Genomic DNA, 24,772 nt, shown 5'->3' with positions numbered 1-24,772 from the left:
ATAAGGTATGGCACCAAGACCTCAAATATAAACTGCAGTCTACGGTAGATAACTGCAAACTATGCACTTTCATCATGAACGTGATATCCAGCAGATAATTCAAGCACACTACCAGCCAAGGAGAAAAAAGCAGAGTATAAACTTTGAATAATGGAGTCCCCCAAAGGTCAGTGCTAACACCAATACTTTACAATGTATATACCTCAGACTTCCTCCATACAACATCTAAGCCAGCAGTTCCCAAATTGTGGGTCATGACCCACTGAATTGCAACATCAGTGGATGGGGCTGCAGGGCTATGGGTTGGGAGGAGCCATGCTGAGGAAATGGGGCCATACATGAGGTCATGGTGAGAAAAAGTTTGGGAAGCACTGATCTAAGCAATACATGTACACTGATGCTGTTGCCATAGTATTTCAAGAATAGACAGTAGGGGTGTAAAGCTTCAGTCGCCTTTTTGTTTTGGAGAAGATTAGTTCTGATTTGGTGGCCAAATTATCAAATCTGAATCAAATCGGGAGACCCATTAAAAGCTCTGAATCGATTCAAAGCATCCAAATCTATCCTGAAAACATTCAGCAATTCAGAAGGCATTCTTGCTTGCTGGGAAACAGACACTGAGAAGAGGGAGGAAGGGGAGGAGGGGAGCAGGACTGCTCTGATATTGACATCTGTAGCTGGCCAGTGACTGTGATCTTTCCCTGAGTTCCCTTTCAATCTAAGTGCTCTGGGAGAGGGATGTAGAAACAGCATATAAGGTTCTGTGTGAAGCCTTTCTCTCCTTTTTGTGAGCTGTATGTCTGGAAGCAACAGCATGTCAAAGGTCCTGGCTACCTAGTTGGTCTCTTGCTAGTCTCCCTTCTTGGAAAGGATTGGATTCATCTAATTACCCTTGCCTAGAATCCCTCCACTTATCCCTATCCAAGGGAAAGCACAGTGTTGTCACCCATATATATTACACACACACACACACACATTTTCCACACAGAAAACATTAAGAAGCATGCTGGAAAAGCAGGTGCCAGGTCTTCTGGCAGGGGAGGGAGAGGGGGTAGGGGGAGCAAGTTCCCCTGAGCCCAAACTTAGATTCATCCTCTTCCCTAGCAGCCATGAGGCTTCTGCTGCTAGTGGGAGCAAGGAGGTGGGAGCAAGGAGGTCCTTGTACCTGCACCACCTCCGCTAACACCAGAAATAGCTACCAGCACCAGCATGACAGTCTCCTCCACCTCAATTTCAGCTCCCAGCGTGAACCTCCCAGTGCCAGAGAAAGAGCTGGATCTGGAACCAGGGGAGCTCAGTGCCATAGCCAGGGAAATTCTGGGGAAGAAGTGGGAATTTGAGTTTGTGCTCCACACCCACCAAAGTTCCCCTACAGGCAGGTCTCTTCTGGAAGGCACTTCGGAGGATGTTGTAGCGGCAGGTGGCTCAGCTTCCCCTGTTGTTGTGCCTCCTGAGGAGGGGGATAAGGCAGGATTCCCCCCTAAACCCAGATGCAGGGGTGTAGTGTAGTGTGGGATCATAGTTTCATACTTTCATAGTAGCTAGGGTCAAGAGGGACGTAATTAGATCATCTAGTCTGACCCCCTGCCACAGGCAGGAACAAATGCTGGGTTCACAAGACCCCAGACAGGTGATCATCTAACCTCTTTTTGAATTTGCCCAAGGTAGTTGCCCTAGGAAGTTGGTTCCAGATTCTGGACACCCTAACCGTAAAATATTGCCTCCTGATCTTTAACCTAAACCTATTCTCCATCAGCTTATTACCATTGTTCCTCATCACCCCAAGTGGTGCTGGGGAGAATAGGGATCTTCCTTTTTGCTGATGATCTCCCCTGATGAGTCTGAAGGCGGCCACCAGGTGCCCCCTCAGCCTCCTGTTGCCGAGCCTAAATAGGTTCAGGTCCCTCAGTCTCTCCTCGTAGGGCCTGTCCTGTTGCCCTCTCACCAAATGGATGACCCTCCTCCGAACTCTCTCCAGGCTGGCCACATCCTTTTTAAAGTGTGGTGCCCAGTACTGGACACAGTACTCCAATTGCGGCCTGACTAATGTTGCACAGAGGGGGAGTATCACCTCTCTGGACCAGCTTGAGATGCATCTTTGGATGCATGACAAGGTATAGCTGGCCTTGCTGGCTGCTGTCTGGCATTGGCAGCACATGTTCATCTTGGAGTCAATAATGACTCCAAGATCCCATTCTGCCTCTGTGCTTTCAAGAGGGGAACTCCCCAACCTGTATGTATGCTGTGGATTCCTTCTCCCAAGGTGCAGCACCCTGCATTTGTCTACACTGAACCCCATCCTATTCTTATCTGCCCACTTTTGTAGTCTGTCTAAACCTAGTTGCAGCCTCTCTCTCCCTTCAAGTGTGTCCACCTTGCCCCACATCTTAGTGTCATCAGCAAACTTGATCAGTGTACTTTCAACCCCCTCATCCAAGTCGCTGATGAAGATGTTAACCAGTGTGGGCCCGAGGACCAAGCCATGGGAGACCCCACTGCTCACATCTCACCAGGTTGAGTACGACCCATCCACCACTACTCTCTGGGTGCGCCCCATCAGCCAATTTTTTACCCATCCAACTGTGTAGGCATCAATGCCACAGTCACCTAATTTATTGATGAGAATGGGGTGAGAGACAGTGTCAAAGGCCTTCTTAAAGTCTAGAAAGACTACGTCCACGGTGACACCATCATCCAAGGATTTAGTTACTCGGTCATAAAAGGCAATCAAGTTAGGCAGAACCTGCCTTTGATGAACCCATGCTGATTGCCCCTGAGCATGATCTCCCATGCTGGCCCCCCACAGATGTGCTCCTTGATGATTCTCTCCAAGATCTTCCCAAGCACCGAGGTGAGGCTTACGAGCCTATAGTTACTTGGGTCCTCCTTTTCTTAAAAATTGGGACATTAGCTAGTTTTGACTTGGCAGAAGATCCCAGGTATGCTACCTGCCAGCACTGGCAAAGGCAGATCAGCCGGGGCAAGACTGTGAAACACTTTGCCACCATGGCAATGCTGCTGCATCTCAGGAGGCAGCACCCCCTTGCCCTTGTTCCTCCTCAGCCTATCACCAGTGGGAGCATGCCCAAAAAGAAGACCTCCCCTTGCTCCAAAGCCTCCATCCCCATGAAGCAGAAGCAGGCCACCCTGGAGCAGTTGGGGAAAGTCACAGACAAAATGGGGCACATTGCAAGGGCAAGCCTACCAGAGCATTGGGGAGATGCTTGCTCTGGATAGCCATCCCTTCTCCTTTGTTGAGCGTCCAAGGTTCAGGCAGCTCATGGCACTCCTGGCCCCACCCTACCAAGTGCCCACACACACCACCTTTAGCAGGATGGTGGTACCCTCCCTGTATGAGGCATGCAGAGAGTATTTTAGGGAAGAGCTGTGCAAGGCAGGTCCACAGATAGCCTTGTAATTTGCCTCAGACATCTGGAGGAGCTGGGGTGGAGATCATGCCTACCTCTCCCTCACAGGGCATTGGTGTGATCAGTCAGGCCATTGGTGGACTCTCTTTCAAGCAGAGGTGATGGATGGGTCCCACACAGCAAGGGAGATCATGATGGCCATAAGCCACATGGTGTTGGGGTGGCTTATTGGGCAGGGCAAGCTCACCTGCCGGTTCATGGTCACAGACAACGGGGCCAACATGGTCAAGACGGTCCATGATGCCAACTTTGTTGGCATCCGCTGTGTGGCACACAAGTTCCACCTCATAGTCAGGGATGCCTTGGATGGGGACAGGGCTGCTGGTGACAGTGCCATCACTACCACTACTGGCCAGTTCATTTCAAGATGCAGGAAGGCGGCAGGCTATTTCCACTGAAGCATCAAGGGGTGTAAGATGCTGCGGATCAAACAGGCAGAGCTGAGCATCCCACAGCACAAAATCATGCAGGATGTGAAGATTCAGTGGAACTCCACATACCTGATGCTGGAAAAGCTGGTTGAGCAACAGAAGACCATCCACGAGATGGCCTTGGTTGGGGAGATTGGAATCAGTAGCCCCGTTAACAAAACTGAGTGGGATACCATCTCCCAGATCTTGATGGTCCTCAAGCCATTCCTCAAGGCCACCATGAGCCTCAGCACTGACAATGCCCTCCTTAGCCAGGTGATCCCCAAAGTGAAGGAGCTTGAGAACCAAATGAAGAAGTTCCAGAGGATCAATGTTCCTGGCTAGGAAAGCCACTGTCACCAGAGGTGTAGGCACTGGTGAAGCAGCTGAAGAAGGGCATCAAAAAATGGCTGGATCCATTGTGGTCCAGTATGGTCCACGTGCTGGCAGGCATGTGTGATGCGAGAGTGAAGGGGAGCATCTGCAGCAGCAAAACCCTTGATCACCGGATGGACATGCTGGTGAACAGAGTCAGGGAGGCAGAAGGTGGGAGGACATGGAAGAGGGGGATCCACTGTCCCGTGCCAGCACTCCATCCGTAAGCCAGTCTCTTCCGCCACAGGTGCTGCCATTGTAGGCCAAGAGCATGGCTTCAGTAGTGGAGTCCAGAGGCACCAGAATCCATCATCTGGTAGGTAGCGTGGAGGCCTCAGTGGATACCTGTCTCATCAAGGATGCAGAAAGGCTGCACTGTGACCCTTTGGCCATGGTTGCCTGGGAACCCCCGTCCTGTCCACCAACCAGTGTTCCAAGTAAGAGGGTGTTTAGCATTGCTGGGGATGTTGTGACACTCCTCTGCACCTCCTTGTATCCTGGTTTGGTGAAGCAGCTGATCTAGCCTTTTAAGAGGAGGCTAGATGTACATCTTGCTGGGGTCGTTTGACCCCAATACTCTTTCCTGCCATGGCAGGGGGTCGGACTAGATGATCTGCTCAGGTCCCTTCTGACCCTAGAAACTATGAAACTATGTTCCTGAAGGTGAACCTGCCGCTGCTGGGGTTCTCCAAACACCACATGCAGACAGAGTGAATGCCACCCTCCTCACTGTGCACCTATTTGCTTTTTTAATTTTCTTTGATAACCATTTAATGCCCCACTTGCAGAACTGGAGGCGGCAGTATAGTTTATCACCAGCCAGCAGGGGAAGAACATCTTCCTGCTGAGCTCCCATACCAGGACGAACCTGGAGGTATGGGCTGGGGCTATGGGGAATGAGGAGCCCTAGATCCTGGGCATGACCTAAAACTGCACTCTGCCAGGGTCAGGAGGCCTGGTGGGATTGCCAGTTGCATGGCAGCCCCAGGAAATGCTAGGACCGCGAACCTCCCTGGTGAAAGGTGGATAGGGGGTATCTTATAACCTCCAGCCACCACATGCATGCACAGTCCTGGCTAGGGAAAGCCCAGGCCTGCAAGATCTTTGAGAGGCCTGAGGCTTGCTGGTTGCAGTGGAGTTGTGACGGGGTGAAGGGGGAGGTAGCAACCAGGTAAAAGCGGAGGCCCATGTACAAAAGGTGTTTTATAAACTCCCTTTGAGGATCAGGACTGAGAGATTAGAGAGAGGGTGGTTTTCTTGTGAGAAATGTGCCGCCACTGGTAATTGGGTGTTCTTGTCTTTAATAGATGTCCAGTGTGCATTCATTCTGGTGCACAGTTATTATTTGGTCTCTCCTACATATTTTCCATCAGGGAATTTGGTGCACTGGATGAGATATATAACATTTTTGGAGACGCAGCTGTAAAAACCAGGAATGGTGATGGTTCTACCGCTTGTGGGCGTACCAACTGTGGGGGTACTGGAGAGATATTGGGAGGTTTTGCATTTCTTGTCATGGCATGGTCTGGATCCATTCAGTGTGTTCTGAGCTGTACGAAGCTTGTTTCTGGTGATGAGGTTAGTAAGGTTCAGTGCTTGTTTGAATTTACAAAACACCTTTTGTAGACAAGCCTACAAACTTCATTTCATAAATCTATTGGGTATAAAAACTCATTGACTCAGTATAGACATTGGATTTATGACACACTATAACTTGCCTGACATCTGACTCCCCAGGTACCTCTCCACTTTTACCTGCTACATCCCCTTTCCCCTTCCTCCCCCACTCCCAGCCTGTTGCTCACTCCCTGACACCTCAATTTACATTTTCACTGACTCGCTTTCTTGCCTCTGGTTTCTTTACTATTCACTCCATCCAGGAAGAGCATACACACCAACTGCAGATGCTTCCTCAGCCTCATGAAGGGTTTTTTAAGCCAAAAGCTTGCCAAGATATATTTCTCCAACTATTCAGTTGGTCTAATAAAAGATACCAAATCTACTCAAAGAGTCTTGCCTGCCTGGTCCTTAAATCAACACAGCTACAATCAGAAAGCCAGTTAACACACACAAGTGACATGAGTTTTGCTTTCAACAGTTTGAGGTGCAGTTTCACAGAAACTCCTCCACCTATCTCCTTGAAACTTGGCAGGCTTCGTGCCTTCAGAAGGGGTACCATCCCTGTAGTTTTCATCTAATTCTGCAAAAACATGACAAAGTTATAAATATTTTAGTGAGTCCCCATTATATTATAGTCTATGGCCAAATCACTGAATCACACTGAATTAGCAGCGAATCTTTTGAATTTGTTTCAGCCAAATCAATTCCGGACAACAATCCAAATCACCAAATCAAATCACTGTCCCCTGAATTGGGCAAATCTGAATCGAATACTGGCCTCTTTACATAGGCCTAATAGACAGGACAGAACTGGAAATGAAACTGAGTATTGACATGGAACTCATCACTGACTATCTCCATACATGGCACTTAAAATTGAGCATCAATAAATCAGTATCATCACACTTCCACCTGGACAATTACCAAGCCAAGGTCACACTGAATATCAAAGTAGGTAACCATATCCTTCCCATGATCATACCCCAACTTACCTAGGAGTCGCATTATACCATTCCCTTACCTATAAACATCACTTGCAGAAAGTCAGTAGTAAAGTCTCTGCCCAAGTAGCTGCCTAAAGATGTTTAGCCAGCTGTAGCTTCCCATGTCTTTTGCCTGTGAGTTGAGGTCATGTGGATTTTTCTGGCTTCGCCGTAGCTTTAAGGAAGGAACAGGATTGTTAATGCACTGGACCTCAGTCAGCACCCCAGGGGGGGTCTCGCCTGCCGCTTCTTTGCTGGAAAATTTATGTTAATGGGGAGGAAGACGATCTGTCTCATCCCTCCTGGTACCTTCCTACAATCATTCCAGTTGTCCTTCCTGCTTGGGGCTCCGCCTCCCTACACCCCACCTACTGCCAACCAAAGATGTTGTTGTCTGGGCCACCAGCATTGGTCTTATGCCCACTTTGTATTCTTGACCTTTTTCATTTATTAAGAAGGGATAGGGACATTATTTGACCCGATTATTCCCAGACGTGCTTTGCCTTACTTATGTGTCTCATCGGTCTCAGACTGTCGTGTTCCCTGGTGTCTCACCCTCAATCCGAGTTTTATGTCCACCATGGGTCGTTTGTTCGTCAGTCCTTTCTCTATCTGGTCCTGCCGGGATCCAGTCTGTGCTGTGGATATCTGAGATCCACAGAGTTTCCTCTAGTAAGTTATAGAGCCATCTCTGGCTCTGACTCTTCAAGCAAACCTGCCTTGGGGTAGCCACCACGTTCCTGGGCTGGGACTGCGTTCAGTATCTGGCCCCTCCATGCCAGTCAGGGACCTCACTTCCAGTTCCTCCCACTGATTCCCTGCCAGTCCTTTTATTTCTGCTTTGGAGTTCTGGGCAGTGAATCGGCCACACATACTGTTATAAAGCATGCCCATGCTGATGTGGGAGCCAAACCCGGCTCCTTCCACTTCAGCAGTTTTTTTTCCTTTTCTTCCTTTGCTGCGGTAGCTGGGAATGCCATGGTTTTACTTTCACTTTCCGGCACAGCGTCCTCTTCTCCTCTGACAGGGATAAGTCTCTTCCACACCAGCACAACATGGGGTGCCAATTTCAAAGTGCTCAGAACCACTGCACTTGCAATGGAATATGCCCAAGCAGAATATTGTGCTCCAGTGTGGTCCAGAAGTTGTCATGCTAAAAAGCTGGACACTGTGCTTAACAGTCCAAGCAGTCATAACAGGCTGCACAATCTGTACACACCGGTGTACTCCCTGTATGCTCTGGTATTAGACTAAGTGATACAAGAAGACAGACCCTAACATCATGACTGGCAATAAAGGCAAGATATGACAAAAATCACCTACTCCATCAACTATTAACTGAAGACCCGAACAGATGAAGGCTTAAGATGCTTAAAAACCATAAACCATTTATACATAGAATCATAGAAGTAGGGTTGGAAGGTAGATCTTCAAGTCCGACCCCACCGCCTGGGCAGGAGAAAAAAACTGGACTCAAATGAGTCCAGCCAGGTAGGCATCAAGCCTCTTCTTAAAGATCCTCAGGGTAGGTGCCAGCACCACTTCCCTTGGAAGTTGGTTCCAGCTCCTAGCCACCCTAACTGTGAAGTAGTTCTTGCAGATGTCTAATCTAAACCTACTCTCCAATAATTTGTGTCCATTGTTCCTTGTCATGCCAGGGGGCGCTAGGGGAAACAGTGTCTCCCCCAAACCCTTCTCATCCCCTCTAGTGAGTTTATAGACAGTCACCAGGTCCCTCCTCAGCCTTCTCTTGTGAAAGCTGAACAGGTTTAGGTCCCGCAGTCTTTCGTTGTAGGGTCTGCCCTGTTGTCCCCGGATCATGCGGGTGGCCCTCCTCTGGACCCTTTCAATGTTGTCCACATCCCTCCTGAAATGGGGCACACAGAACTGGATGCAGTACTCCAGCTGTGGCCTGACCAGCATCGCATAGAGGGGGAGGATCACCTCCCTGGCTCTACTTGAGATGCACCTGTGGATGCACGACAAGGTCTGGTTAGCCCTGCCAACTGTGACCTTGCATTGTCGACCCATGTTCATCTTGGAGTCAATAATGACTCCAAGATCCCTTTCTGCCTCCGTGCTCTCAAGAAGGGAGTTTCCCATTCTATAAGTGTGCTGCTGGTTTCCCATTCTATAAGTGTGCAGCACCCTGCACTTGTCAGTATTGAAACGCATCCTGTTTAGGTTAGCCCACTCCTGTAACCTATCCAGATCTTGCTGCAATCTTTCCCTCCCTACTAGCGTGCTCACCTCACCCCAAATTTTGGTATCATCAGTGAACTTAAACAGGTTGCTTTTCACCCCATCGTCCAAATCGCTGATGAAGAAATTGAACAGCACAGGCCCAAGGACCAAGCCCTGGGGGACTCTGCTGCCCACCTCCCCCCAGGTGGAATATGACCCATCCACCACCACCCTCTGAGTATGACCCTTGAGCCAATCTGCAATCCATCTCACTGTGTAGGCATCAATGCCACAGTCGCCTAGTTTTTTAATGAGGATGAGGTGGGAGATGGTGTCAAAGGCCTTGCTGAAGTCTAGAAAGACTACGTCCATGGCAACACCTGCATCCATTGCCTTTGTGACCTGATCATAAAAGGCAATCAGGTTGGTCTGACATGATCTGCCCCTAATGAAACTGTGCTGGTTGCCCTTGAGCATCATCCCTGAAGCCGGCCCATCACAGATGTGCTCCTTGAGGATCTTCTCAAAGAGTTTCCCAAGGATTGAGGTAAGACTGACGGGCCTATAGTTGCCCGGGTCCTCTCTCTTCCCTTTTTTGAAGATGGGGACCACGTTAGCTATCTTCCAGTCATCTGGCACCTGGCCTGAGCACCACAAGTGCTCATAAAGCCATGCCAAGGGCCCTGCAATAACCCCAGCAATAACACCCTGGGGTGGAGAGCATCTGGACTCGCTGACTTGAACACGTCCAGCCCCTCCAGAAGCTCTCTAACCCGGTCCTCCCCAACCTGAGGTCTGGAGGCGTTCCCCTCGAGTCCGTCTGGCATCACAGCAGGGAAGTCCCAGTCCCTGCACAAGAAAATGGAGGTGAAGAATTGGTTAAAGAGTTCCGCTTTCTCCTCTGGCACAACCACCAGATTGCCCAGCATACTCTGCAGGGGCCCCACATTACCCAGTGCCTTCTTCATCCTCCCTATATATTTGAAAAAGGACTTTTTATTATCCTTGATCTTGGACGCTAGTCCTAGCTCTATGTCCGCCTTAGTTTTCCTGACAGCCCCCCTACAGGCCCGAGCAGAGGAGGTATACTCCTCTTTGGAGATAGCACCCCCTTCCACTGGGCGTATGCCGCCTTTTTGGTAAGCAGGCATTCCCGGACGACTTGGTGAGCCAGGGGGGCTTTCGGGCACTCTTGCCCCCCTTGCTTCTTGTTGGGATGGGCTCCCCTTGGGCCCTGAGTATCGTTTCCTTAAGGAACGACCACTTGTCCTGACACTGATTTCCCCTGCCCTCAAAATCCTAGAAGAAATTGCAGATGCTGAACCAAACCTATGGGCAGTAAAAAAGTGGGCTGACTACTGGGAAAGGTCAACTCCTGGACTACTGCCCCCCTATTTACTTTCCCAATTAAATGATTAGTGGCATTTATTGTGAAAATAAAGAAGTCACATGCAATGTTTAGATCTTACTTTCATATCCTGTATCACTGCACTCTAACCTTTACTGAAAATCCCACATACTGAAGAACAGAAGGAACCAAGCTATGCAGAAAATATTTGCAACAGAAGACTGCTTATGTAAAGAATGAAAAAACCTCTAGCCTTAAAACCCATTGTCTTGCCTTTATACTGATGTCCCTGTTCTGCTTACATATGGGAGACTCAGCCAATTATTAATGCATCTTTCCTGTATCTTGGGTTTGTAGAAGAACAGCTACAAAGAAAATGACAATTGGGTCTGCTGAAAATGAGAAATGTTGGGAAGAATTCAAATGTCACAGTGGTTTAATGCTACTCAGAGGAAAATCAGCTTCACCATTACAGCCTGAGTTCCTCCTTTCCTTCCACTGTGCAGAAGGATGTAAGCCCCAGTCAGGGGTCCATGAGAACTAGCTATGTTGCCATAACAGAATGGTTGAGTGGCCCTTTAACCTTAATCTGACACTCAGAAGAACTTCAGTAACACTGTGTGGTCAGGTACCTGAGACTTTGGTCTGGAGCTTTCCAGAGGTCCCTGATGGAGATGAGCAATGTGCATAACATTCGCTGAATATTTTGCAAATCTTCTCAAGGAAGGAGTAATATAACACACAAAAGACTTGCACCAGCCAGTGGATTTGTGATTATGAGTTTTCTTTTTTCTTCTAGGGAAGCTTTCTTGTGGGAAAGATGAGCCTCACATAACATCCTCTTCCAGAAGACAGTAGTTCCATCATTTGATAGGAGTTAAAATGACTCCTACTTTCTGTACAAACTGGTTATACAAGCAAGACAGTTAAAGCAGGCACATGCACATCACTGTTGTATTACAACAGTGGTTTAAACCCAAAAGAACAATACAGAGGCATAGCAGGGCAGCTCCATGTCCAGGACAGCTTAGATGCACAGGGCATAGTTTCATAGTGCTTAGGGTCAGAAAGGACCTAAACGGATCATCAGGTCTGACCCCCTGCCCCAGGCAGGAACAAGTGCTAGAGTCATAACACCCCAGCCAAATATCTATCCAGCCTCCTCTTGAAGAACCCCAAGGTAAAAGAGAGCACCACCTCCTTTGGGAATCCAGTCCAGACCCTGGCAGCCCTAACCATAAAGTAATGCCTCCTGACGTCCAGCCTGAACCTTCTCGCTAACAATTTGTGGCCATTATTCCTAGTAACCCCTGGTGGTGCACGAGGGAACAGAGCCTCACCCAATTTCTGCTGGTCCCCCCTGGTGAGTTTGTAAACAGCACCAGATCCCCTCTCAGCCTTCTCTTGTGGAGGCTGAATAGATTCAGGCCCTCTAGCCTCTCTTCATAAGGCCTGCCCCGCTGCCCCTTGACCATGCAAGTGGCCCTCCTCTGGACTCCCTCAATGCTAGCCACATCCCTCTTGAAGTGCAGCGCCCAGAACTGGATGCAGTACTCCAACTGCAGCATGACTGCTGCTAGAGTGCCAGCACAGTGCTGATGGCTGCCGTGCAGTCAGCCATCATTGCAGTAGTGGTTATTTTTGCTTCTCTGTGCTTGAAAAGTGAAACTAGATCAATCTGTTTTATTTTTTTTAATTGAAGCCAATTTTACTTGTAGATTCTCATGAGAAAACAAGTTTTCATTTATTTAATTCTATCAGGTTTTGTATGCCATTTAACCTTCTTACTCCTTATAATGCCAAGCTTAAATCTGTTCCTTCAAAAACATCCAGATCTAAAAACCCCACAAAATCAAAGTGGGTTAAACTATATGACAGCAGAGATTAAAAACTAATGCTTACTATATCTTAGTTACAAGTTTTCTTTTAACACTTGTGTTTAAAATTCTGTGACAGAATCATATGTATATAGAATCACAAATCAGAAGGATGGAATGGACAAAGCTCAAGATTTTACCTGTACTAGGCAGGATCAGGTATGCCTAGACCATGGATAAGCAACCTCTGGGATGGGTGCCAGAGCATGGCATTCAAAGGCATTATATTTGGCATTCATGAATGGCAGGGAAGGAGCCATGGCTGTGCTGCTACAACAAGGAGCAGGCCCCTTGCAGCTCCCCAGCTGTCCACCCTGCACACCAACATCTCACAAGTCGAGGTTACAGATGTTCTTGGCACTCCACCCAAACACATTACTGAGCCCTAGCCTAGACCATAACTGTTGGATGTTTGTCTAACCTAGTCTTAAAAGCCTCCAACAAAGAAGGGCCCTCAGCCTACCCAGGTTATCAGTCTTCTCCTGTCTAGACTAAATAAAACCAATTTCTTCAACCTTATTTCATAGACCATGTTTTTAAACCTTTCCTTATTATTGATGCTCTCTGCTGGATTCTCTCTAGTTGGTCTAAACCTTTCTTTAAAGCTTAACACCAAACACAAGACAGAATTACAGTTATGATATTCTTTAGGATCAAGTACAGTGGAATTACCTCTGTGTCTTACATACAGCACATCTGCTAATACATTTCAGAATGAGATTTGCTCTGTGTTGCAACAACATCCTTTTTTTCCACTCATAATTCAGATTCCTATCTCAGGCAAGGAGTTGTACTACATGACCTATGGGGTTCTTTCCAGCCCCTCTCTACGATTCTATGATTCTCTATGAGTATGATCTAATATAACCCTGAGACCTTTTTCTAAAAGTACCACTGCCCAGAAAGTTATTCCCCATCTTGGATTTCTTTTTCAATTCCATTTCTTTTTCAATTAATTCCATTTCTTTTATGCACAGCATTTTGCACTTGCTTTATTGAATTCCACCTTGTTTTCAGACTCCTTCTCTAATTTATCAAGATCATTTTGCATTAGTATGTTTCCAGCCAAAATATTTGCAGCCCCTCCCAGGGTGGTGTCATCCAAAGTTTCTACAGACATACACTACATTCCAAATCCAATTTGTTAATGAAAATACTGTGCAGAACAAGAGATCTCTTAAGAAACTTCCTCCAAATCCTCCCCACATGGACAGTGAACCATTAATAACTATTCTGATTTTTCACTTGTGTACCTAGGCTTATGGTGATTACATAGAAACTATAAATCTTGACTTGCTTATTAGAACATCATGCAGACAGTAACAAAACCCTTACTGAAGTCCAGGTATAGCACACCTTTATGCACTACCCCCATTATCCTGTCAAAGGAGGAAATTAGTGTGGTTTCTCCTAATTTTCTTTTAACAAATCCACGTTGGCTGCTTTTGCTCAAAAATACTTTTTCTCCTTTCTCACAAAATGAAGGAGCAGTGCTCCAAACTAGCACAATAATCAAGATGTTTCTAATGTGGTTAGCATTAGAGCACGGGTCTATTGATCAAAAGACTGAATTTTAGCTCTGCCTCTAGCACAGCCTCATCACGTGGCCACTGGCTAACTGCTTAACATTTCTGTGCCTCAGCTTCTTTTTTTTGTAAAATGAAGCATGCTAAGATATTCAGAAGGCATGTGCTATTATTATCATATTTAACAAAGTGAATATCCAATCAACAGAATGCAGCTTTTAATAGCAAAATGCTGTTTGGGAAAAACACATGACTCCCAAGCAACTGAGAGAAAACAGTATCTGTAATGAAACACAGACTAAACCTGCTGCCTGTCCAATGGAGGCTGAAAAACAATTGCAGATGATAGCCTAGAATGCTCAGTTAGCATGCCAGGGCAAAGTAATAGCCAGGAACAAGAAGTGGCGAAGCAATTCCCACATTTTCTGCATGTACTGTACCACTTGCACAAATAGACCTAAAGTGGTTGGAGAAGCTAAAGGACAGATGCAGCGTGAGCCTGTCATACAAAAGACACAAATAATTTAAAGTATTTTCTATTAATTAACACTGGGCTTAAATCTGTTCCTTCAGAAGGATCCAAATTAAGCATCATCCCACTCAAATGGATTATCCAAAAGACAGCAAACAATCAGCAAACACTCACATGAGATTTGCATTGGATACTCGTGGGAGACAATGGTAATGACAATACCTCATGGTGGATTAGTATAGGGAAAACTGAAAGGACACCTCCATTAAAAGTTGCTCTCATGCTTCCTTTCCAAAGGATCCTTTTCAGTTGTGTATAATTCTTTGAAAAACTTGGTTACACTAACTCTCAAAAAATCAAGGAAAGAGTTTCATCAAAATTCAGCTACTTTGTCAAGAACAAAGTAAAAAAATTCTGCTGATAAAATCTTTTCATAACTTAAAAATAAACCACCTTGATGTAACATGCTGGAAACTTAAAATTTGGCAGGGATACAGACCCTGAGAGATGTTTTTCAGTGATTCAGTGAAAAATAGTCTTTGATTTGGCAGTTATAAAGGATTTTAACTGTATTTCCTTCAAATGTGTAATTTTTTATTAAATGGTAAAACCTATCTGCCAATGTTCCCTTGGCACAGCACATGTACCCCCTCATAAATGGAGTAGAAACTTCCATGACAGTGATAGTCTTTGTGCAACCAGGTGCCTAGAAGCACAGGAGTACTTCAGTTTTAATAGAAACCCCCCTTGTAACCCAAGTGGCTAGCCAAAAGTTGGGATCTTGTAGGACATTCAATTTTATAGACAAAATTGGTGATTGAGATAGACATTTTGGTGTGATTTAGTTTGTTCACAAGACTATACGAAGTCCTGCTTTCTTGGTCATGGAAGAAACTAGGGGCTGTTTCTCTCCTTGAAGCTCCAGATGTCCTCTAGCCAGCACCCCAACCCAAAAAGGCCTAATGTCTAGGTTTCTTTCAAGGTCACACATCACTGCTATACAAGCTGTGGTTGAAGACACCTTCTCTAATTCAGTGTACTCTCCTTTGCCATCTGAACTCTCTCTCATCCACTTATGCCCATATTCCTCCCTAAACAATACCAGCTGAAGTCCCTCAAAAACATTCACATTTTTGAGCAGGCTTCCATTTCCCTTACTTTGTGTGAAAATATATACTTTGCTATTTCTTATAGCTACCACAAAGAGCTGCATTTGAACCTATCAAGCATGTCCCCACAGGTAGGGGCATGCGCTTGTGTGACAGAGGGCCTTCCCAAGGCCAGTTCAATCATTGGCCCTCCCACCTGTCTAGGGCAGTCCACCCACCTGACTCACCTGCCACACCTTTCTTGGAACTGACTAGTTGTTCATAGGCAGGAGGCTGCCCATTATTGCCAGATGCCAAGGGCATAATACACAGCTCCAAACCTCTCCTTATACTGTGTCCCATGCCTCACAGATGGCATCCAAACAGCTGACTCACACTTAGTCCTTTCCAGGGCCAAACTCTGCCCCTATGCTGGTCCTCTTTCACATCCAATAATTGGGTCACAATGCCTCTTTTACTGGATGCCACTCATTCTCGCACTCAGCCTTCGGCCCACTCAGGCCTCCGGTGTCTGTTGACATACCTGGACCCCAAGCCTGTCCCCTCTATGGGGTTACCCACCAGGTCATGAGGGCCGAGGCTTTATGGCACCCCATCCTCACCTTTCACTAGGGAGGCACAGATGTGGCATTTTCTGGACACCGCCCAACCACAGGCAGCTCCACCACACCATCCAACCCCAGCAGTGTAATTTCAGATCTTACGCAGGACCAGGAACACCCTACAACCCCATAATTCCTACCCTAATCTCCAGGTGTTCCAGGAGCTGCAATCTGCAGGCTGAGTGATGTGGCTCTTCTGGCTCCCTAGGTATACCTGCCAGCTCTGCTCCTAGGGTCTGGCCTCATACTGCGGCTGCCCAGCCCTCCTCCACTCTGGTGGCCCCCTTTTGGTCATGTGAACATCTAATTGGGCCAAACTGCACCTGCCAGCTAATCAAAGCCTTCTAGAAACCTCTTAAAGTAGCAGGCACAACTTGTGCTCTCCCACAGCTTGCAGCAGCAAAAATAGTAGCGGCAAAAATTTGTGCTGCTACTTTTTGCCATGGCACATGCCCCTGAATGTGTGCTTTGGTGTGGGGCAAATTGTTGCGCTTCGAGAAAACTGCCTTTTCCTGCTCCTCCTGGCTCTTGGCATGCTCTTGGCATGCTGGAGGAGCTAGAGGACAACTAAAGAACTGGAGATGCTTTGTGTCTCCTGGGAGGGCCAAGCCTCCGTATCTGCTAGCATACACTCCCTTCATGTGCCCCACAAATTTTTCATGCTGTTTTTTTTTTGCTACCATGATTTCCCAGTAGCAAAATTTACAGCACAGGGCACGTTTTAACATTCAGGGCATACAGTTTGTAGTGCCACAGAGAGGTTTGTGATGCCACAAACTGTACATGCCTACACATCTGGATGTAGCTATCAAGTTTATCTCATCCTAAAATAAGTTTTATGAGATTATGGGATACGGTGTGCACAGGGGAGCAGGGCTGTAAATGACAGATTAGGATGCATTAAGGAGGCAGTTAAAGCTTCTACATTTTCTATTGCATATTATGGGCAATGCACTGTGTTCTACTAACACATAATGAATAATTTCACCTGGGGAAATTTTAGCTCCTTCTTTTAAAAAAAAAAGCTATAAATTCCATTAAAAATGGTGATACAATAAAGCTATCTTAAAGGAAGCAACTAAATGTTAAGTAACACCAAAATTAGAATCGTGCATTATTAGTACTGGATTCTATACAGGTCACTTCAGATGATGCATTGGAAGTGAAAACAGGTAGGATTCTAAAGCCACCTGTGCTTCTCATCAACCCTGCTGGTTCTAGGAGATGGGACAGTCCTTGGAGCCACCATTACGGCAACTTCCCCACGGCTGTCAGTGAGCTGCTTATCTTCTTAAAACACCTGTAGTACTAAATTTTGTGGTTACCCCACAAACCCAACACTATTTACTCCACGTGGTGCTGCAAGAATGGGGAGGGAAGAGATGTCAGAACAACGTACAGGTATCACAGGAGAGGCTACATTTGGCCTTCATCCTTTAATCCTAGGATCATTCACAAATTTTCTCTCTGAAGAAAGTAGGATTTATTCCATGTGCAGAATGGACAGTGCTCACTAGATGAAGCAGATACTTAAAGTTAATTTTTCCTCACTTCCTACTTCTATGCCAAACCACATGAACACTCTACTGTGAAGGAGGACTTTTTTTCTTTTGCTAGGGCTCCCTCATGATGCTGATCTACAGCCACATTGAAATAACTGAACACAGTGGTGAATTTACCTTCAGAATAAACCAGTAAAGAAGTTCTATCACCCCCAACCATATAGCAAAATAATCCAAAAGAAATGAAGATATTAAGTAAAAGCAAAAAAGATTAAATACATGATTACCTAAAGTGTCCCCAAAAATTTTGTAGGAATAGAATCCAATTCTGTTAAGGTCATATTCCAGTGTCTCAACTGGAAGACTACCCTGCCTCTTCCAGGGTGCATCTACACATGCACTTTACTGTGGAGTTGACTAATTAGCTCTGTAGTAAACCATCACTGGTATCAGGGTGCAGTAAACTGATTAACTGTGCCATAAAATAGTACTGTCAGGAACAGTACTTTTATGGCAGAGTACTTTACTGAGCTGAAATGCACATGTAGATGGTGAATGGGGGGTATAAATTGTGCACAGTCAGCCTACATAGAAAGACTTGCTCTGCCCCAGCTCAAATCGCTGTTGTCCCAGGCACACGTGTAGATACTGTGCTTGGGAGCAATTTATTCCAGCGTGAACTGCTGTGAAGTTTATTGTATTGCATTAATTGCATATGTAGATGCACCCCCTGGCTGCATCCCCATGAGCAGAGGCATGTGGTTTCTGCAGGCAAAAAAGCAGCAGCACACATTCATGCCACTTTTTGCCCTGGCACATGCCTCTGTATGCAGGATTAGCACAGGGAAAAATGCTCCAGGTGGTGTAGGGGAGGCTGGGGCCAGCACCTGGGGTCTTGGGGGCAGCAATGGCAGTCCAGGTGCAGGAAGCCTGGCCAACAGCCAGTATGGCTCTGGCTGGCCAGGCTCCGGTTTCGGGAGGTGCATGCTGCCGCCACATGTTCCGCCCCACTTTTTTTCTGTGTGCTGTTTTTTGATACCAGGATTTCCCAGTATCTAAATTTGGCTCGACGCTGCACATATGCAGTGTGACGAACCAAATCACATATGCTGGGTATGTTTTGCAACACCTCAACAGCCTTTGAGGTCCTGCAAAATGCCCATGTACTCTCATGTGGACATAGCCCCTGAATACTAAATGCTGTTTCATTCCCTGTAAATATCAGCTTCAGGGCACTCTCCCTCATCATTCTAAAAACCTATAGGGGTTGTCAAGCATACCCCTTGGTGTATTTGGAAAGACCCTAGGGGGTATGCACAGGCGAGCATGTACAGAGCACTGCCACCCACTGCCTTGCGCCACCGTGTCTCAGGAGCAGGGCTAGGGAGGGGCGAGGGCAGCAGCACCCCTGTGTACGGGCCAGATGCTGTGTGGGGAGGGGGAAAGAGGGAGGTAAGTTTACACACAGCAGTGGCTGCCCCCACCCCCACTCCACAATTTCTCCTGAATACCCCCCACAGATGAACTGTGTACCCCCAGGGGTACATGTAGCAGTCTGGGAACCCCTGACACAGAGCAAGTGCAGTAGCTCTTGACTTACTGTCTTTTTGCTCTCCACACTGTGGCTCATTGCTCGAATCCTCTCCAAGATGGCACCCTCAGAGGATTTAACTGTTACAGAACTACTGTGGAGAAGAACAGCTATTTGCTCTTTAAAAGCACTCAGCATGCTTTGGGCAGTTCTTGCCTCTTGCATACTGTTCTTCAAACTCCCATCCAGTTCATTAGAACATCTCTTCAAGTGGTGAAGTTCCTGCTTTGAGGCTTCCCATGCCTCCTGGCTGGCAGCAAGTTTATCTTGGAGGATGCCGATCTCCAGCTCTAGACTCTCTTTGGCTGTTTTAGCACTGTCCAGATCCTAAAACAGGGGAAACACATCACCAGGCTTTTAATTTCAGTAGAAAAGTAAAAACAGAGAAGTATCAATGATCTCTGGGGAGACTGGGACAACATGCAAGAAAGCTCGATCCTTAAGGACCTGCTCCACAACTTGTCCAGGGACTGAGATGAGACCAACCAGTCTGTAGTTCCCTGGATCCTCCTTCTTCCCTTCCTTAAAGACAGGCATTTTATTTACCCTTTTGAAGTCATCTGGGACCTCTCCTGATTGCCATGAGTTTTCAAAAATAATGGCCAGCAGCTCTGCAATCACATTGGCCAACTCCCTCAGCACCCTCGGATGCATTGCATCAGGCCCCATGGACTTCTACACATCCAGCTTTCCTAAATAATCCTGTAGAAGGAACCCAGTTTGATCCTGCACTTACTGGGATGACAGCTGGTGTGATCAGGAGCCAGCTGGATCCCAGGCCACCCCAGTGGCAAACAGCAGGCTTTCAGGTAGACAGCATGACCCCCTATGTGCTTACTCCCCAGACAGCGCATGGAAACAGGTGGCACACCCCCACGCACCCATCCCCCAGGTTGGGCTAGGAAGCAGGGCCCCACACATGCCAAGAGCCCAGATAGAGCCAAAGCCAGGCAACTGGGGTGCTCGGTTCCACCTAGAGCCCAGGAGCAGCAGCTGTAGACAATGAGCTTGATAGGGGGTTTTAGGATCTGGCAGTGGCAGCAGAGCACATGGGGGCCTGCAGGGGTCCAGATCAGCCCAGAGCAGCCTGGAACTTCCAACCTCACCTGGCGGGGGAGGAGGAGAGGAGACTGCCAGCATAGGTATCTGCACTGCATCCCTCCACTGGAGCCTAGAATGCCCCATCAGAGGCTAGCCCAACCTTTGCTCCTAAGACTGGAACTGGACAACCTTGCGAACACTGGATGCCAGGTACCTCCCAAGGTCTCATGGGAGTTCATAGTATCTGTTGCCCCAAACCACCCACAGGGCTCATGACCTGAGTGCAAGCCCTAAACAGCCTTAGATGCCTTAGGTGGTCCTGCCTCCAGTATGAAGGCAGGACCACAAATGAATGATGGACATGACTGCTTATGTTGTATTTCTTTATTAATACCTATACACTATGGACATCAGTTGTGGTAAACACCTGCTGTAATAGCAGAGCCCACCCAGCTCACATCTGTCCCAGATTGTTGTTTCCTTTTCTGGATCTTTCTTTTTACACTTAGGGGACCCAGTGCCTACCCTGATAACATCACAAGAACACCTGAGTGGAAAGGGGTGGGATGTAAAAGAGGTGGAGCTCCACAGAAGATGCCCAGACACTGAGATCCATGTCCATCTCAAAGTTCCCTACTACAGTCGGGTACTATCTGCTGGTATCCTTCTTATTAACAAGTCATGGCAGGCAGGATATAGAGAAGGGGACTAAACACCCATTGAGAATGTGGCACTCAGGCCCCACCCTAGTGTGACCATTCAGCCCAGGTCCCATTACAAGTTCCTAACCTTTTCTTTCACCACTATTGGCTGCTCACCTCCTCCCCAAACTGTGCTACAAGGTGCAGTAGTCCAGGAGTTGACCTTGCCTTTGAAGACTGAGGTGAAAAAGGCAGAGTACTGCAGTCTTTTCTGCATCACCTGTCATTAGGTTGCATACCCCATTCAGTAAAGGACCCACTCTTTCCCTGATCTTTTTCTTATTGCTGACATACTTGTAGAAATGCTTCTTGTTACCCTTCACATCCATTGCTAGTTGCAACTCCAATTGTGCTTTCACCTTCCTGATTTCATTTCAGCGTGCCCAAACGATAATCTTACACTCCTCTTTATCAAGCTTACAGACAACAAAACTGGAACAGTTTGCAAATGCTTTAGAAGACAGTATTAAAATTCAAAGGAATTTTGATAACTGGAGTCTGGGCCATAGACAATAAAATGGAATCCATAAACAGACAACTGTAAGTGGTTATATATAGCAAGAAAAAGACAGATGTTCATGTATGGAATGTGGGGGACAACTGGCTTGGCAACAGTACTGCTGAGAACGAGGTGGGAGTTATAGTGGATCACAAGGTCAGTATGTCACCAAAAAGAAAGGCAAATGCGCAGTATTATAATAGCAAGGTATGCACAAGAGAGACTTTAGTTGGTTTATTTAGGCTTCAGCTGAATAATGTGGCCAGTTTTGGGTACGAGATTTTAAGAAGGATTTAGAGCAATGATTATCAACCAGGGTGCCATGGCACCATCAGGTGCCTTAAGATCCTTTCAAAGGTGCTGTGGGGTACTGCAAAATGTTAGCAATATTAAGTGTTCACACATAATCGACAAGAAAAAAAACAGTTTTTGCATAGGAATTCATAGTGCTAAAAGCATTCTGACCTGCTGTGATGAGAATTGTTTGCAATACAAGAATTGCTGTATTATTCTTCTGTAGTCCAAAAAAATGAAAAGAAAACTAAGAGCTGGCATTTTTCATGGGATGCCTTAACTCTACCATGCAGTACCTAAAATCTAAAAATGTTGAGAACCCCTGATGTAAAGACACTGGAAAGGATCCAGAGGTGAGCAATGAAGATGATAAAGGGGTTGGAATGCATGCTTTACAAGAAAAGATTTAAGGAAGAAGGTGTGTTTAGTCTGGAGAAACAGATATTAAAGCAAAATGCTATAGAAGTTTGCAAATATCTGAAAGGTTGCCATAGAGAAGATGAAGGAAAACTCCTTTCCCTTGCCACAGAAGGCAGGGTGCTAGGCAATCAGTTAAACTATAGGTAAGCAGATTAAATCAAATATCAGGACACACTTCCTAACTGGAAAAAAAGGAGAATGGAAGAAGCTGCCTAGGAATTTCCTTCACTAGTTTTAAAACATTCTTCACTCAATTTTTCAAGAAAAGGCTGACGGCATCAGGGTAGGATATTTGCAAACAACAAATCCTATTTGTGATATCCATCACAGAATACAGGACCCCAAAGGGCCTTTAAAACCCCATTATTCTATCAAATCACACTCTATTTCCTGTTTCCAAAATGAAAAATAGGGCTTCCCAAACCAGAATGTATTGGACCTCAAATTTCTTTCACATGCCAAGAGGGTCAGCAGGGGGAGGGGAGGAAGAAGGGGTGAATACTTCAAGCTTTCTGCATAATTTGTCCTTTCCTTTGTTATGATCCAGTCCCCAATCTCTGAAAGACAAATAAGCAGTAGATGTAAAATGCTGAACAGTGCAGAGAAAGCAACTGAACAGAGCTTTGCATCATGACCCATAATATGAAGGATGAAGAGAAGGAGGAGGGAAAAGAAAACCAAAAAAAAAAAATGGATCCATGCTTCATTTAATTAGACCATGAATCACCACCCCAGGATACTTGTGAAACAAATAATTTAATACGACAAACAATAATTATGTAATAGAACAAAATATGCAGTCAAACCAGAGAGTACTAAAATGATACAGGAGTTTAAATCTCCATACTGAAGACTTTGTTTGTTTGACAACTAGTAGGAAGTAAAACTCCCCTGCTTAGGTACAGCATAGCGATTTCCTTTCTACAGAAGAGGCGGTTTCCATACACTGTGGGAGGCATGAAACTTAACAGGCTAACATAATAACAACTGTATTACAAACAAACTTTTTTTTTTTAATTAAAAACATAAGTAAAACCCTCTTGATCAGTCAAATATTTATCACTCAGTACTAAAATGAACTGTAGAGCTGCTTGCCAACTGAATTTTGGCACAGTTTCATATCCATGTTTCCATTTAAACAGGGCCTTCTAACAGACAAACTGTGCCAGTGCTGAGAATTAAATTCTAGGTATTACAGCAAAGAATGGAAGCAGTTTATTTCAGTTACAGCACATTATTTCACCAGCATGAAGATTTCCTTTCAGAGATACTATCCAGAAGTAGTTTGCTAGTATTAATGTGAACATAACAAAATACATTTTTTATGATCTCAATTTAAAATTTGCACACATAATTACAGCTAGCCAAATACTGAGAGAAGTACATAAAAGAACATATTTCATACTGTTTGTCTCATAGTCTATAGCAAACCACACTTGTTATTAGGAAAAAAACTTCAGCTTTTAACAAGTAGTATCTGCAAGTCGCCTGATGCCAAGTCTTAAAAAAAAAAATTGCAAAATAAAAAAGTAGTAAAACTTTATTTTAGAATTAAACACTGAACAACTGAAAGATTGTGTTGCAGAAATTTGGATTAGCCTGTACGTAAAAATTGTGTACGAGCCACGGTGAGAAAAAATGGTTGTGCTGCAGTACAAAATATTTAGACCAAAAAGTATTGACATATCACAGCATCATATACCAAGGCACTCTGTACTATGGACATTACCTTTTCACGTTATCAGTGCTGTTGTGTGTGGCAATAACAAAATTCATGCACTTGAAATCTCAGAGAGTTTTGTGCATTATTTCTTAATGATATCGAGGAGGGAGAGCTACCATTTCATTGCAACATTAAATAGCTGTGAAGAGAAGATGCTTGAAAAATGTTGGAAATTGAAATTACTGGTGCTTATGTTTTTAGATAGCAATGGGGAACTTGCTGATGGATGTAGGCTCCTGAAAGACAGAAGCTGGCTCTGTGGCCTAGCTTTCATTGTGGATATCAGCAGCCATCTCAATAAGCTATGATTGCAAGGCAGAGAAATACTTTCCCCAATGAAATTCAGTCTCATTGCTTCTTGTAAAACCAAGCTCACAAGTATCTTGTCTCAGGAAAACACAGATCATTTTCTTCACTTTCAAGAATCACAGCATGGTGGTGATGTCAGTAACTCTGGAAAATACACAGCTGCATCTTCTTTTCTCTGAAGTTCATCTGAAACCTATTTCACTGATTTTTGAGGCAGATCAGAAGTATGTGAAACTTTTTAATAACCTATTTTCCATCTGGGAGGAGGAGAGGTTGAAAATTATCCACCTGAGACGCAGCTTAAAATATTGGAACTGAAACACAGTTCAGGAAGTTTGCCCATCACCAGCAAATGAAGAGCTCATCTCAGTCTGGAAATTCATATTCATGAGCAATTTGCCTCATTTATTATGTGACCTGGCTCTGTGGTATGTGGCCAGGTTTGGATCAACATACATCTGTGAACAAGCATGTTCAACAATGAACTTCTGAAAAATAAGTTTCATTCAAGGCTGACAGATAATCATCTGAAAAAATGGACTGCTTCTGTCTTATTTAAAACAGGACACTGATCAGAAACAAGTGCAAAACTGTGTAAAATGCCTTATTTACATGTATAACCCTATATTAGGCATGTAGTTATATGTTCTTTCTCTGCATAGTATGCATGTTCAGAAGCTTGGGGGCTGCTCATACCTATTTTTACTTTTTGTGAGCCTGGACTTTACTGTTTGGGATGGGATCAGGTGGATCAGATT

General features: G+C 45.6%; 1 protein-coding gene across 2 annotated transcripts in view; it reads right to left on the bottom strand.

Moving 5' to 3' along the window:
- CCDC170 (coiled-coil domain containing 170) overlaps positions 1 to 24,772 on the bottom strand; it is a 124,413-nt gene that overhangs the window by 46,206 nt on the left and 53,435 nt on the right. For both annotated transcript variants that reach the window (XM_090041504.1, XM_090041495.1), the window contains one exon: positions 19,037 to 19,354. In XM_090041504.1, coding sequence (XP_089897630.1) covers positions 19,037 to 19,354 — 318 coding nt within the window. The remainder of the gene's footprint in view (positions 1 to 19,036; positions 19,355 to 24,772) is intronic.

Source organism: Crocodylus siamensis, chromosome 1, assembly GCF_052110815.1.
Source record: "Crocodylus siamensis isolate JL-2025a chromosome 1, ASM5211081v1, whole genome shotgun sequence".
Lineage (NCBI taxonomy): Eukaryota > Metazoa > Chordata > Crocodylia > Crocodylidae > Crocodylus > Crocodylus siamensis.
This window is presented reverse-complemented; position numbering and strand designations above follow the sequence as displayed.